We start from the raw sequence: 14,271 nt of genomic DNA on the forward strand, positions 1-14,271 counted from the left end.
CGCAGGGACCTCGCCTCCCCCCCACAGCAGTGGACGGGCCTTTTCTTCTCAGCTCCGGAGGGAGGCTGCCAAGCCCGGCCCCGCCCGCTGCGCTCACATGGCGCAGGCCCTGAGGATTAGGAGCTAAATAAAACCCTAAAGCTTTTGTTCCATGTGACATCTCCAGACGGACGGGCCGCCCCGGTTCCATCCAGGCCTCCCGGCCTGCGAGTGGGAATTCTTTTCACACGGAAGGTCCAGCTTATCTCCCTCGTCCTCACAGGGCACTCTGCGGATGAGCGCCCCCCCGCCCGCCCCCGCCGAGGGGCCTGCCCCCCTGTCCCCGCCGCTTCACAGGGACAGAAGGGAAACAGCAGAAAGACGGCTTTAATGTCGATTCAATCTCAATCCTCCCCGATGAAATGTTAATCCACTGCACTCGGCTAAGAACAAATTAAATGGGAACAGGCAGGCAGGGTAAAGAGACCAAAATTTCACGCGGTCCCAGAACATGAGGCGCCCCGAGAAACAGGCCAGCACGGAGCCCCAGCTCCAGGGTGGCCCCGTGGCGACAAATTTGGCGCATTGCAAGCTCCCCGCCAAGGGGGAGTCTTACCCTGTTCCCAAAAAATGCAGGCCCCTTACTACTGACGACCAGAGAACAAAAAATGCCGGCTGTGTGTGTGCGTGACCTGGACGTTCCCATTTTAAAGGCTGTATGTCTGTGTTTTAGAGAGTGGGCGGGAAGGAGACAGGGAGAGGGACGCCGGTGTCCGAGCGGCCCGCAGCCCAGGCCCTGACTGGAACAAACCGGTGAGCTCTGGTTTTGCAGGATGACGCGCAACCCACTGAGCCACACTGGCCAGGGCTAGAACTGGCAATTTTAAGACTGCAGCAGAGGCCGTGGACCAAATTTGGCCGCTACGAGGCAACAGTGGAAGTAGCTACACCTGAAGCGCATCTTCCTTTAAATCTGTTTGAAAGGGAAGCGCAGCTCCTGCAGCGGAGGCCTGGCCTAGACCTTGGGGGCATTTCCCATATCCCCACAGGTCACTATCTCACGGCCCACTAGGGACTTGGGTCCAATAATGCGTAAGGACCGCCCGAAACAGGAACACAGCGCTGTTTCCTTAAACGTGTCCCCACGAAGCACCGCCACAGGCTCTCTGTGACGAAGGGGTCGCGGCGCGAACACAGCCTTCCGGAACGAGGAGATGTGCGTGCTTGGGGCCGGCGCTCCTGGCCGAGGTCTGTCCCCGCCCACATCGCTCTCAGTCTAAGGTTCAGCCGGAACTTTCACGAGAAAGGCCACAGCGCAGGCGAATTTCCAAGAGCAGCACACCCAGCCAGTCTCCCCGTGTCCAGACCGACACATCACACTTCGAGACAAACTGTGCAAACCAACGCGATTCCTCAAAATGTGCTGGTCCCCGAAGGCCAGAGCCCTGTTCCCGGACACCGCCGATGGACGCCAGTCCATCACTTGGACACCACGGACCCCCCTTCTGACCCTAAAGCGCCGAAAAGCCCTCAGGTTATCTGAGAAAGCGCCCCGCAGGCGGCGAACAGACCCGAACGCTCTCCCGGGGCCCTGCTGCCTGGGCTGCACGGGAAGGAAGACGACAAGCCGCCCAGAGAAACGCAGGTTTCCCAGCACAGAAGCGGCCCCGTGGCTCCCGCCGCCCCACTGCTGGCGAACTCACCGTCGCGGCCCACGGCGGCCACGCACCACACGAGTCGGGGTCCACACGTCCTACCCCCAGCCCAAGGATGTGTTCACCTGGAAGATACATTAAAAAAAGGAACAGAACCCAAAACTAAATGGAAACGAGTGCTCTCTGCTTACAGCGGATCCTCTGGCACCGCTGGGCGGCCGGGGAGCTGGTGGCAGGTGGGCCCAGCCTCGTGGGCAACTGTTTTCCGGGCCTGACTCCGATGCGCCCTCCCCCAACGCCGGGACCAGGGGCTGCACCGGAGACCCCGCGGAGGGTGCGCACGGACGGGTCTGCGTGGAAACGAGCCTGGGGCGTGAGCCGGGACAGCCCTGCGCCCCACCAAGGGCGCTGCCCAGAGACCTCGGGCAGCCCCCAGCCTGCCCCATTCTCCCCCCCTCCAGTCGTGGGCCGTGCCCTCCGGCCTCCAGGGTGGACTCGGAGCCCCGGCTGCCTGGGCAGGATGGACAGCAGCAGCCCTGACCCTTCTTCGCAGGTGACCAGAAACGGGGCATCTCTGATACCATGTTTCCCTTACAGCACATTTAAACGTAAGGCTTCAGCATCTGTTGGATGTCCAGGTTCCAGGCCCCGCTGAAGGTGTTCTGCCCACAAACGCCTGGCAGGCAGGCGTGACTGCACAGCATCCCAGGCGCTGGGGATGGAGAGCTGGCGGCTGGGCCCAGGGCCACGGGGCAAGGGACCCACAGTCACACTCCAGAGCCAACACCCTGCTTCTCAGAATTCCTGACCTGACTGGGGCCACCCTGCTGGAAAAGGGGGACCGCTGTCATTTTTAAAAAAGTTTCCAAAACCCCTCAACATCATCGAATATGCCACTGATAAAATTAACTACTTGAGTATCAGAAAGTAACTCCTAAAAAGACGACTGCTCACACGCCTCAAAAAAAGGGGGCGCCCCGGGCTCTGGCCGGAGCCTGGCCCCCGCCTTTGGCCGACGGATGGTGCCTGCCAGCGCCCCAAACCCCATGGTGTTTCCTTCTCCGTTTCTTCTTGTAATAAAATCCATCACATCGGGCGGCAAGGATGCTGAGCCCCCACTTGAGGCGCAGACATGGCCTGTTGAGCCCGGCAGGAGCCGCGCCCCTGTCATAGCGGGGCCGTGCGCCGGCCGCTTGTAAGTAAAGCCGCGGCCGGCCCTGAGACGGGGAGGCGGCCGGCCCCAGGTCCACCTGCTCAGCGGCCACCCGGCTCGAGGGCCTGGCCCCTCTGCCGGCAGGGGCGCCGGCAGCTTTCTCCCGTGTTTGGTGGGAAAGCCCGGAGCTGGACCCGCACCGCTCAGCGGCGGCAGCTTTCTCAGGCACACCGCAGCTGTTTGGAAAGTGCTCGTTTTGAATAAACACAGCAGGAAAGGACCAATTTCCAAAAGAGGAATGGGTCTCACAGACTTTTTAATTCTGCAAACACTCTCGCCACAAAAACTATATGAAGTAAAAAGCCATTGTCTCAAAACTAGGAAATACACAGCCTAAATTCTCTTGCAGACCAACGAAGCTAAGTACGATCCCGCTTCGCGAACGACATCAGGGTGATGAGTGACCCTTCCCAAAGCCAATTCTTCAATTTCCCACACAACCCAAGACACCAATTCTGACTGTGGGGACCTGAAAACTCTGTGATGTCTCTAGAAGGTTCTGGAAGAGCAGGGGAAACGAGAAGGGGTGACTACTGACCCCCCTCCCATGGAGCAGTCAGTCCTTGGGCAAATCACCCACGAGCATGTCGTGTTCTGGTCAAAAGCGATGAAATCCCCTGGGAAAGAATGGACAATAGACGTGCAACCCTGGGGTCAAGCTCTCACTTCTTCAAACCAAACCAAACCAAACCAAACCAAACCAAACCACAGGTCTATGGTGGAATGGTGGATCTAAAGGCTGGACTCACACGAGGGCCACTGGGCCTCACTGAGTGTCCTCCGGGGACAGCCAGGCCTGACGTGCGGGCACCCCACGGTGCCGTCCTCCTCCCAGGCAGCCCGGGGAGTGGAGGCAGAAGTAAGAAACCCCGAGATGCGCCCTGGGCCCGTGGAGCCCAGGATGCAGCTCCCACGCCCTCCGCCTCCCAGAGCCATGCCCCTGGGGGACAACGCTGAGGTCAGTGGGTCACAGCCTTGTCTTCCCGCAGAGACGGCCCAAAACAGGCCTAAACTAGCGGCTCCACCTCCTTCTTCTAACGGGGCACAGACTGTGGGTTGGTTTGTTTCTGTCGGGCATTTTAGAATCTATGTTTAAAGACAGCTTTCCACTTTTAAAAGCTTTCCTTCCTCCTGTCCCTTCGGTGTCCCCTGCAGAAGGAACCAGGAGGATGACGTACATCAGAGGTGGAAACCCTCGCGGGCAGCCGGGCAGCAGCAGACATGGTGGGGGCAGGGTGTCCAGGCGGCCTCGGGAGGCTTGAGATGGCATTTTGGTCCTCGAAGGGGCGGCGTGGTCACACCCTGGGACGCTGGCGCGCACCCCCAGGCCCACGCCCGGAGCACAGAGGCCGTGGGTCACAAGTGCAACGTCCCAGAGGGGCCGCAAGCCCCGAGCTGGACCTTTGCGCCCGCCGCCCGCCAGGGTCAGCGGCACAACGGCGGGGCCGGCCCTCTTGTGGCTCAACGTCTCGTCGCTCTTAAAGTGAAACCAAAAGGCTCGCGTGTCACTCCCGACTTGTCTTTGAGGTTATGAACCTTAAGGGGAGAGAACCCCCTCGTTAGGTACGGGATGGAAAGCTCGCTGTCCACGGCGTGTTTTGAATGTGCTGGTGAAGCAGACGGTGCATCTGGGACCCCAGCTGGGGCGCAGGGCGGGGGTGGCGGGGACAGCCCCCCGGTGCAGTCCCTGGCATGGTCGCTTCCTTCCTCCAGTGACCGTCCGTCCCGGGAGGCCTCAGCTCCTCCGGCCGGCGCCGCCACCCTCGCCTCCCGCTCTCCGCGCCCGGGCCGCGTTCGGGGCACTGCAGAACTCCTCCCTCTCCCCTTGGCGGGACGCCCCGATCGTTTCTGCCTCCAGGGTCTAGCTCGAACCGCCCACCTCCAGGAAGCTCCCTCGATCCACCTTCCGTCACGTGTGACCCTGGTCCGCAGGAGTCGGCCACCCACCGGGCGACGCCACCACCAACGAAGCCCAGGGGACGCACCTGCGCGCGCTCACGCGAGGCTTCCCCCTCCTGTGACCGAGTCCTGTCCCTCCTGCCCCGGTGGCATGCGTTCATTTGACACATAGGGACCTGCGAATACGGCTCCGCACGGGGCACAGGACACCTGGGTGCACACAGTCACCACGGACCCCTGCCCAGGACCGCCCGGCCGCTCAGCCCGTCCCACACTGGAGCACACGCACTCACCTGCACGGACATGCACATAAGAGGGAAGGCAGGCCCACAGCCCTGGTGTCGGACGCGGCCCCAGCACAGAGGAAGGAGATGGGCTTCGTGACGTGGGGGACCGACGGTCCAGCTGCTGGAAGGGTCTATAACACCCACTCCAGGGTGTGAAGGGCCGGGGGGACCACCCTGCACATACGTCCCCCCAATGCAGACTAGATGCCCCGGCCCTTCCCAGGAGCAAGCCACACAGCCAGAGGGACAGGGGCGCGCAGCGCCCTCCGGCCCCCAGAGAGGAGACGCGGGGCACACAGCGCTCCCAGCACTGGCGGACCGAACCGATCTGCCAAGGGCGGCCAGGCCGATCAGCATCGACAGCGGGAGGAGCGAGGCCTGCGGTTTACGGCTGCCCGACCATTACCAGGTGCAGCAAGACACGGGCCTCAGTCCCTTGCAAGGAACTTCTCGGAAGCTCCCGCAGGACCGTCCCCGCCGCCTCTGTGAGCCTCTGAGACAGAAGCATCACGTCCCTGTGCGTTCATTTACACTGCAGAGTTTTAAGACTTGTCTAGCTGACTATTGTATATTTACACAACTAAGGTAATTATCAGTAATCACATAATTACTGGAAATGCGGATAATTGCCTGATCCAAACACATCATTATAACGTATAGCAACATTACGAATCCCATTTTAAAAATCCGCGTTTTGGGGCTATGTAGAGACAGGTCCTGCAGACGACCGGGGACTGCCCGTAGACGCCGCCTGAGCACTGTTTCTTAACAAGGTGCCCCAGAAAACAACACGAGGAGTGACTCTGTACTGCACTTCTTAAAAGAGAGGGAAAGCAAAACCGCTCACAAATAAAGCCAAAATGACCGTGGCCCAAGCCTGGGCCCCTCCGACAGGGAAGCAGGCCCATCCTCTGCCCCGGGGGCGCCAGGCACCTCGGCCCCCGGAACCGCCAAGACAGCTTTGCTTCTTGAACGTCCTGGGACCGCACGCGTTCCTCGGAGACGCACTGTCTCCATGACGAGCCCATCCTGGCGGGAGGAGCAGGATGACACAGGGAAGTGTCCCCCCCCTGCAGCATTTTCTCTCACACCAGACGCTCTATTCTCCGCAGTGACGGCTGACACAGGAAATGTCTCCAGGATCTGCTACTGTCTCGGACTCCAGCTGGTCTCCCCGCTCCCCACAGCCGGCCCACAGCCCATTTCTGCCGCCGCCGCAGCCTCTCTGTGCTCAGGAGCCCCGCCCCACGGGCACAGGACAGGACCCGCCCCCTCTGGAGCTGCATTATGCAGGGGGCTCAGCGGAGAGAATCCCTGGCACCATCTTTCCAAGCGCATGAGACATTCGAACGAAAGGGAGTAAAATGAAATCTCCACTTTTTTCACATTATATATTCCCAACAGCCACAGGAAAGGAGGCGTGTAGTGACTTACTCCACCGTGACCCTCAGTGAGGTGTCCGAAGCGACAGGCACCAGCAGAGCCACTGCGCTTTATCACAGCTCCATACCCGCGCTCTCCGCGCTCCTGGGCTAAGGCCTCCTCTGCCCGGGGGCATCGGGCCACTCAGACACAGCCCTGCCCTGACGCAGGGAGGGCGTGAACTCTGAGTGGGGCCGGTCACAAACGCAACGCGGCAGTCGCGCCAGCAAAGGGACTCCGTGGCGGGGAAACCAGCACCCCAGAGACGTGGGGAAGCAGGGCCTGAGCCCGGGCTGTGACTGTCTGCAGGCGGCCCCAGCCCCAGCCCCTTAACAACCCTCACACAACGGCACTCTGGTGCGCTCCGAGATTAGGCATCGAGAAAGAGTGGAGAACAAATGACATGTATCAAAAGAGAACAGTTGTGGGGAAAGAAAAAAAAGAAAAAAAAATTAAAATCAGGCTTTTAGGTCAGCTTGCAAGGCCATTATCCCAGCGGATTCGGATGCAGCCCCGCAGGCTGGCTGCTGAGAAGCAGCCGCATTCCAGCCGCTGTGCGAAGTCGGCAGAGCCAACACCCCAGGGCGAAGGCGCAGCCTGGGCTGGCCCTGGGCAAACCGAGCGGGACGGAGCCCACCTTCCCTTGGCACCAAGGCTTGGGTCCCTGCGCGGAGGCACCGCCTCTGCTATGAAAGGGGCTAAATCAGTCCATAAGCGCGAGGTGCGCCAGGGAAGGGTCCCCGAACAGCGGCTGCACTTGCTGAACAAACATTCTGGGCTGTGGATTAGAAGTTACAGCCGAGTGGCTGAATTTTGGGTGTCTGTCTGGGAGTGACTATGGAGAAATTTTTAAGATAGGGAACCGCTGCTGTCTCAGGAACCCTGCTCCTGGAGGAAGGTGACCCTGAAACCTCTGTTACAAGAAGTGGGCGGGAGGCCACGCAACCGCCTGGGAGGGAGGGTCTGAGAGGCGGCCCCAGGAGAGGTCGCGGCCCTTCCGTCCCTTTCTCGGCTCCCACCCCACCCCTCAAGGAGCAGTGGGGTGGCGGGGGCGGGGCGGGGGGAAGCCGCCCCCAGGCACGCCTGCCACCAACCTTGGAACGCTGATGACTAGAACTTTCTGGAGCGGGGAACACAGCAACCTAAATCGAAGCGCCTTGCCAGCGCAAGCCCAAAGTTAATTTTAAAAATCCCCACACGATCAGCGGAGCGTAGGTTATGGGACGTCCTGCAAACCAACTGGCCTGGCAGTTTTCATGATGATGGAGGCCATGGAGACACAAGGCCTCAATGCACCGCGTCCTCGGCTGGCTTCTGCAAAGGCCAGGGAACCAGCCAAACGCAGGTGGACGCCAGCGTCTGCAGTAGATAGCGTCCTAACGAGGCTCAGCTCCCCGGGGGGACGGTGGCGGCATGTTTACACAGGAAAGGATCCTGAAAGGGGACACGCGCCACAGGCCCTCCAGCGTGAACTGCTGTATCTCCAACCTTCTCTCAGAGGGTTCTGGAAAAGTCCACCCACCCACACACCCGTGCATTTCCATAGAGGTATCCACAAAAAGAAAGCCATCGGCCAGCTTATCAGATGGGAAATACAGCCGAAGGGGCTGCTGCTGTCCGGTATGCCACCCTAGCCCTCTGTCCGTAGGTGCAGAGTTTTATTTTAAATGTTGGTTTTTAAAAAAAGGCTTAACCTCCCCCCCACCCCCGAAGACGCCGGGGAAAGCGGGGACAGCGGGGCACGCCTTTGCTCCGGCAGCCGGGAGGCCGGTGGCGGCAGCAGTGGGGGGGGTGTGGGGCGGGGCGGGGGGGCGCAGGCACACGCAGAGTGTGGCTTTGAAGCCTCTACCCCGCGCGGCTTGGGCCACATCCACTCAGGGAACAAACAATTCCAGACGGACAGCTGGTGGGATGTGCACTCCCATCCCCGAGTCGGTGAGCCAACCAGCGCATGAGCGCAGGAGGGGTCCAGAGCGGGCACGCCCTGCCGGGGAGCCCCACAGAGCCGCACCCCACCCCCCGGCCGAGGGGAGGCTGCGCTCAGAGCCCCACCCCCGCACTCTGGGTCCTCCTGCTCCCTCATCAGGAAGGGATGGTGCTTCATCAACATTTTAGAGTTTTGTCCCCAGGTTTCCATTAGATTTTAATTATGTTTATTTTTTCTTTCATGAATAAAACACTTCCAGACATTTTCAAAGATACCAGGGAAGGGAACACATCACAAGGGGCAACGCTGGGCTCCTCAGGAATTATCGTGTAATTTATGCTTGTAAATATCTTAATTCAAAACAGAGCAAGCCCAGAAACTTCAGGAAGTAAAAAAGATGGTCCTAATATACAGCATCCTTCCTATGCACAATCATCTTAGGTAACGGGGGGGGGGGGGGGGGGGGTGGGGGAGGGCAGGACCTTGGGGCAACTTCCTCCCCAGCTCTCGTCCTAGCCCCACCCCTACACCCGGGAAGCCAGGCCTTGGCCAAGGCAAAGGTTAGGCCTGCTGACCCCAAAGCCAAGGCCAGAGCAGCTGGATGGTGAGTAGTGCTTGGCTAGGGTGGGGGTGGGGCTGGGGCTGTGGCACAGTCTGACCAGGGCACCAGGTGAGACAGGTGAGTGGGTCACGGATTCAAGGGCGGGGCTACACGTCTTTGGTTGAAAACCGCCAATCACGCTGGCTCTTACCTTCGCAAATTCTGTCCAATCGCTGTCGCTTGACTTTGTGCTTATCCACAAGGGCCATTCTTTATCGAACTTTGCAACTCTGATTCAAAAGGCAAAGCGGTCCTCTAAGAATTAGGGACCTCGCAGGAGTCTGCGGGCATTACGCCACTAGGAACCCTGAAACAAGGAGAAAAGAATCCTTACTCTCTGGACACCCCGGGGCATGGGACAACAGGCTATCCGGGAAGTGGCTGCCACCATGCTCTGCGGGGGGGACCCGCCGCCTGGGCGCTGGCCCTCCTCCCTCAAGCACCGGAGCCGCAGCTGCTCCTGGCCCCGTCTCCCGCCTGGTGGCGGGAAGCGCAGGGACGCGCACAGGACCAGGTTCTCGGCTCCGGACAGCGCTCGCGGCTGCATCTGGGTCCCTTGCTGTTGACTTCAGGGCTGTAACCACCAATCACCAACCAATCTGAACTGGAATAATTTGTACTCCAACACCAGAGACCAAGTGATAGCCAGCTGGGCCGGCCCTGTACTTGTGTGGCCGCAGAGGACAGAGCCACAAGGGGCAGGCTCAGTGGCCACCAGGACCACCCAGGGGCCAGTCCTTGGTACATGTGCACTGAGATGCAGCCACTTGGGGCTGCACACGAAGCCCTCTCAGGCCTCCCGCCAGGTGGTTTACAGAACTTCCCAAAACTGTCCCCAAGGGGCCAAGAGTCAGAGGCACCGCTGAGCACAACACAAGCCCCTTACTGTGCCTCCCCCCACCCCCCGCATGAGAACGGGAGAAAGCCTCGCGCCAGCACTGGGAGGGAGGCGCAGGCGGCAATGGCTGGTCCAGCTGCTGCCTGTGGCTCCGGAGCGAGGCGGCTGGGCTGGGGCCTGCCCCACCTGCGGCATTTTGGGCTGAGACAAGGCGGGGGTGGGGGGTGTCCCCCGTGGTGGGGGTGTGTGTGGGAATCTCCAGAGGGGACCCCAGATGCCGCCCGAGGAGGGGGCTCCCCCACTGGGCTGGTCTGTGGAGGGGTCCATGCCTGTGGGTTTTGGGCAGCTCTGACCCTTGTTTCCTGCTCATCCATGTCCCGGCCAAGGCCACAGGTTACCTGCAGCCCCCAGTGTCCTGGCTTTGGACTCACTGCTGGAGTCTTACCTGGATGGCAACAGCACAGAGGGCAGAAAGCTGTCCTCAGTCACCCAGCAAATGAGGAGGGACAGGGGACAAAAGTGATGAGGACTATTACACATATGGTTACCCTACCAAAGGTCAGACGGTCTGACTGTGGAAAGGGAGGCGACTTCCTGGTAATTAACGGCTAATTGCCCAGCAATGAAGCTGAGAAAGCACCCCAAAGATTTACAGCAGTAATTATGTGATTGTTTACAAGAGCTGGGCAGAAGCACCGTTTCTGATCACGTCAATAATTAATGCAACATCCCCACACCTGGAGTGACCGTGCGGCCTGGCAAGAAGACGGTTGGCCGGCAGCACGCGGCGCCACCGCCTGGAAGCCCGGGCGCGTGCAGGGACGGTGGGTGCACTTTTTAAACCCAGTTCGGCTGTTGCTGGGCAACCACGCAAAGGGGAGCTGGGCGGGGAGGGGGGGTCTGTCTCCCCTGTGGCCAACCAGAGACGAGGTGAGGGACAGAGGACGGGGCCCCGGACTGAGCCCCACTGGGAGGCCGGCCGGAGCGCGTGGCCCCGCCTTGGCTCCGCGGTGAGGCCAGTGCCTGCGTCAGGCGCCTCATCAGAGGCGAGAGAATTAATTAGTTAATATTTGCCAAGTGCCATAGAGATGAAAAATGACAGCATTATCGTCTGAGGCAAGATGGATTTCACACCCTCCTTCTGCAATTCCCCCAGTGAGGCGTAATCATTCTTTTTGCTTTCCTTTGAATTTTAATTTGTATAATTAGATGGCTTCCTGAAAAATTGATAAGCAGAATCTCGATTATGCAATCAAAGGAAAGATCAAGCATCAGCTTACACAAATTATCTGTCCTATTATGTGAAAAAAAATTTTTTTAAAAAAGCAACTGACTTCTGTTTCTGGCTTCGGGGTGGGAGACGCTCTACGGCGGGCGGGACACCCCGCCCCCCCACTGGGGCGCCCACCCGGACTTCAGGCGGGCCACGCAGGCAGGGCGCCCAGACTCGCATGACCCCCAGGCTGGGTCTGGCCTGGGCCTGATGGTTTCGATAGCTTCCTGCGTATTTCTTCTGAAGCAAGAATGTTTGAGATGTGACATTTCTGTCTCCTGAATGAGAAAGCTATTTGCAAGGCCGTAATTAACACGACCCTCCTCCGACGCCAAGGCCAGGGACAGGCCCTCCTGGGGGCTGCGCTGGGAGCGGGGGCGTCTCCGCTGGTGTCCACCCGGGGACGCCGGCCTCTGCCTTCGCTGTGCTGGTCCGTACGCATATACCTTGAACCTTCCTGCCGTTGCGTTTATCACAGCGACGAGAGCAGCCCGCCAGCCCGCCAGCCCGCCAGCCCGCCCCAGCAGGACAACAAGCAAGGCCCGGAGGGTGGACGGGAGGCTTGCGCCGCACTCTCCCACTTCCGCTGGGAGCCGTCCGGCCATGCGGCGGTAGTTCTGCAGGTGGTAACAGAGTTCTAGACCCTCCTTGTAGAAGGACTGGATAAGCAGGCCACGTGCCTGTAGACGAGGGGCTGAGTAACCCACGTCCCTGCGTGAGAATCATGTGAGAACACACACGTGGAAAGGGGCAGGACGTGCCGTCCCACAACGTGCCACCTGGGCATGGGGGTTATCCAGCTGAAGGCAATTGAGACCTAAAAGAATCTATTTACCAAACACCTGCACCTCCTAGTGTTCCGGGAATTACCCTCTGCCCCGAGCAGGCCCTGTCCCAGGCCCTGTCCCCTCCTCAGCTCCGGTGGCTGGTGTGGGGAGTCTCAACTGCCCGACTTTCCCTTGGGTCTGGTATTTTTATGGGGCTCTTGTATGTGCAAAATTAAAATTTTGTTTTTCTCCAGTTTGTCTTACATCAATTTAATTATTAAACACCAGCCAAAGAACCCAGAAGGGAGGAAGGAATTTTTTTTCTCCCCAACACATGAAAACATTTGGTGGAAAACAGCAGACCTGGGCTCATGCCTTCCCTTGGAGAGACACCCCCCTGCTCCTACCCCTGCTCCGGGGCCCCGGCAGGACCCTGAACCATATGCCCAGGCTTCCCCTTGGAGCGCAGCCTGCCTGCCACTCCAGTCTTGGGAGCACAGCTGTTTGTTTTTCCCCAGAGACTGTCCGGCAGCCCAGCCCTAGGGTGGCAAGGCCACACCCTGGTCACATGCCCTCAATCTGCTCCGCGGGCCCCACCCTCTGGTCTCCCGGGGCCGATGCAACGCAGCTGTCCCAGACAGAAGTACACAGCTCCCGTACAGCACAGGTCACGGTCAGGCCGGACCCGCCACCCTTTCCCAACCCCAGAGGCCAGGCCCGCCTCAGAGTTCAGATGTACGCGGGTCTTAAAAAGCCAACAGTCTTCACACTGCACTGTGGCGAGCTCCCAAATCAACGGGGGGCACTTCTGCACCAGCGCCTGTGAATGCGCTCGCCCCACAGGGTTAAGATACAGAATATAAAAAATACCCTCAACAGCCCAGGCCAGTCCAAATCTGCCACCAAGTGGGTTACGGAAGAATTTAAGTTTTCAGAGCTTTCTACGATTTGGACTTGGGTAAGGAATTGTGGGCCGTGACCTTATTCTTTGCATCTGACCCCACCGAGGTACCCTTTGGGGCCATGAAGGAGACGTGAAGACCCTGTCGTCTGCGCAGAGCTCCTAACGTCAAAGAAAAGAGAAAGCAGGTCTTTCCGCGCTGGCGGGGCGTCGTGTGAGGGCGAAGGGCGCCCCAGGAGGGAGCGCGTGGAGAAGGGCGCTTCTGTGACAGTCTCCTTGGCCAGCAACAGCGAGCGGGTCCTGCGTGTCTAGGGCTCTCCGCACGCGAACGCGTCGCCTGGTATTAAACACAAAACTTGCAGGTCTGAGGACCCCACTTGCTGAAAGCAGGGGGCCTGCGCCGAGACAAACCAGGGTGTCCTAACGGGCCACGTGGTTTGTGCCTTCAAGTTCAGTGTTGGCCTTCCCATGCCGAAGACCGTGAGACGCTCCTGTGTTGAGAATTTCCACACATTTTTAAAGCACCTGACATACACATATGCTTGAAAAGTAACTATCGTTTTAATAAGATACCCTTTAGAAATAAAAGCAAACAAGATGAAATACGAAGGATAGAGGCAAGTCAACTTGCACTCGAGTTGAGAGGTGCAGAGGACACCGTCGCTCCCCCTGCGTGGGGGCTGGGGTCAAGGTCTCAGGCCCGCCTCTCCTTCCCAGTTTTCTGGCCCCTTCCTCTCCTTCGGCACGACAAACGGCCGAGAAGTCTGGGCAAATGGGTGAAGGGGCAGCGCCCTTACCTTCTGGGGGGGAGGAAGCAGTTCCGCCCTGACCCTGGCCCAGCCGCGCATCGGCTGCGAGCAATCTTTGTGGGACGTGAGCACCCGGGCGTGGCGGCATCCGGAAGGCTGGGAAGTTCTCACCAAGCGCCCGCATGCATTTGCGGTGGCCCAGGGTGGAGTGAAACCCCCGGGAAAGGTAACCGATACAGGCCACCAAGGGCTCCGACCCGGGGGCCCCCAGGAGCCCGCTTTCCGGACGGCACCATTGAGCTTGGGTGACACTTAACGACACGGAGCCTAAGGAGTGCAGCGTGGGGGTGGGGACTGGGAAAGACTGAACTTTTCAAGGCAACTTGGGGTTATTTGCTTAGTCTGACGTGTATGAATTGCGCTTGCATTTAAATGCCTAATAAAAACAATTACAGGAATTAGTTGGTCATCAAACAAACAGCAATGGTGAAATCATCAACTTCTAGAAACCTCTGTGTCAGACTCTGAACACTCTGCCTCGACTTCCTGCTACACTCAGCTGAATTCCTGGAGCGCCCCCTTCCTTGAGGACGCAGCCGCTTTGCTGGCCTTGTCAGATCCCAGCCCGCTTGCCTGCTGACACCGTAAGGTGCAGAATCCGCATGCAAGGGCACGCTCTCTGCCGTCTCGGGCTCACAGAGCCCGTGGGGGGCCGACCTTCCGTTCCAGCCCTTCCCCGGAGCAGGCCCACCCGGAAGAG

At 59.4% G+C, this 14,271-nt stretch overlaps 1 protein-coding gene across 6 annotated transcripts in view; it reads right to left on the reverse strand.

The window, feature by feature from the left end:
• The window catches only part of CTBP2 (C-terminal binding protein 2), a 135,681-nt gene that overhangs the window by 27,098 nt on the left and 94,312 nt on the right, over positions 1-14,271 (reverse strand). For 4 of the 6 annotated variants that reach the window (XM_054581674.1, XM_054581672.1, XM_054581673.1 and 1 more), the window contains one exon: positions 9,135-9,290. The exons of 1 other annotated variant lie outside the window; for it this stretch is intronic. In XM_054581674.1, the coding sequence (XP_054437649.1) occupies positions 9,135-9,192 (58 nt within the window). In that variant the 5' untranslated portion in view covers positions 9,193-9,290. Of the gene's footprint in view, positions 1-1,682; positions 1,748-9,134; positions 9,291-14,271 lie in introns of those variants that run through there. One more of the 6 variants, XM_054581677.1, reaches the window with a different exon arrangement.

This window comes from Pteronotus mesoamericanus, unplaced genomic scaffold (genome assembly GCF_021234165.1).
Source record: "Pteronotus mesoamericanus isolate MK-2021 breed Mesoamerican mustached bat unplaced genomic scaffold, CSHL_Meso_final contig_657, whole genome shotgun sequence".
Classification (NCBI taxonomy): domain Eukaryota; kingdom Metazoa; phylum Chordata; class Mammalia; order Chiroptera; family Mormoopidae; genus Pteronotus; species Pteronotus mesoamericanus.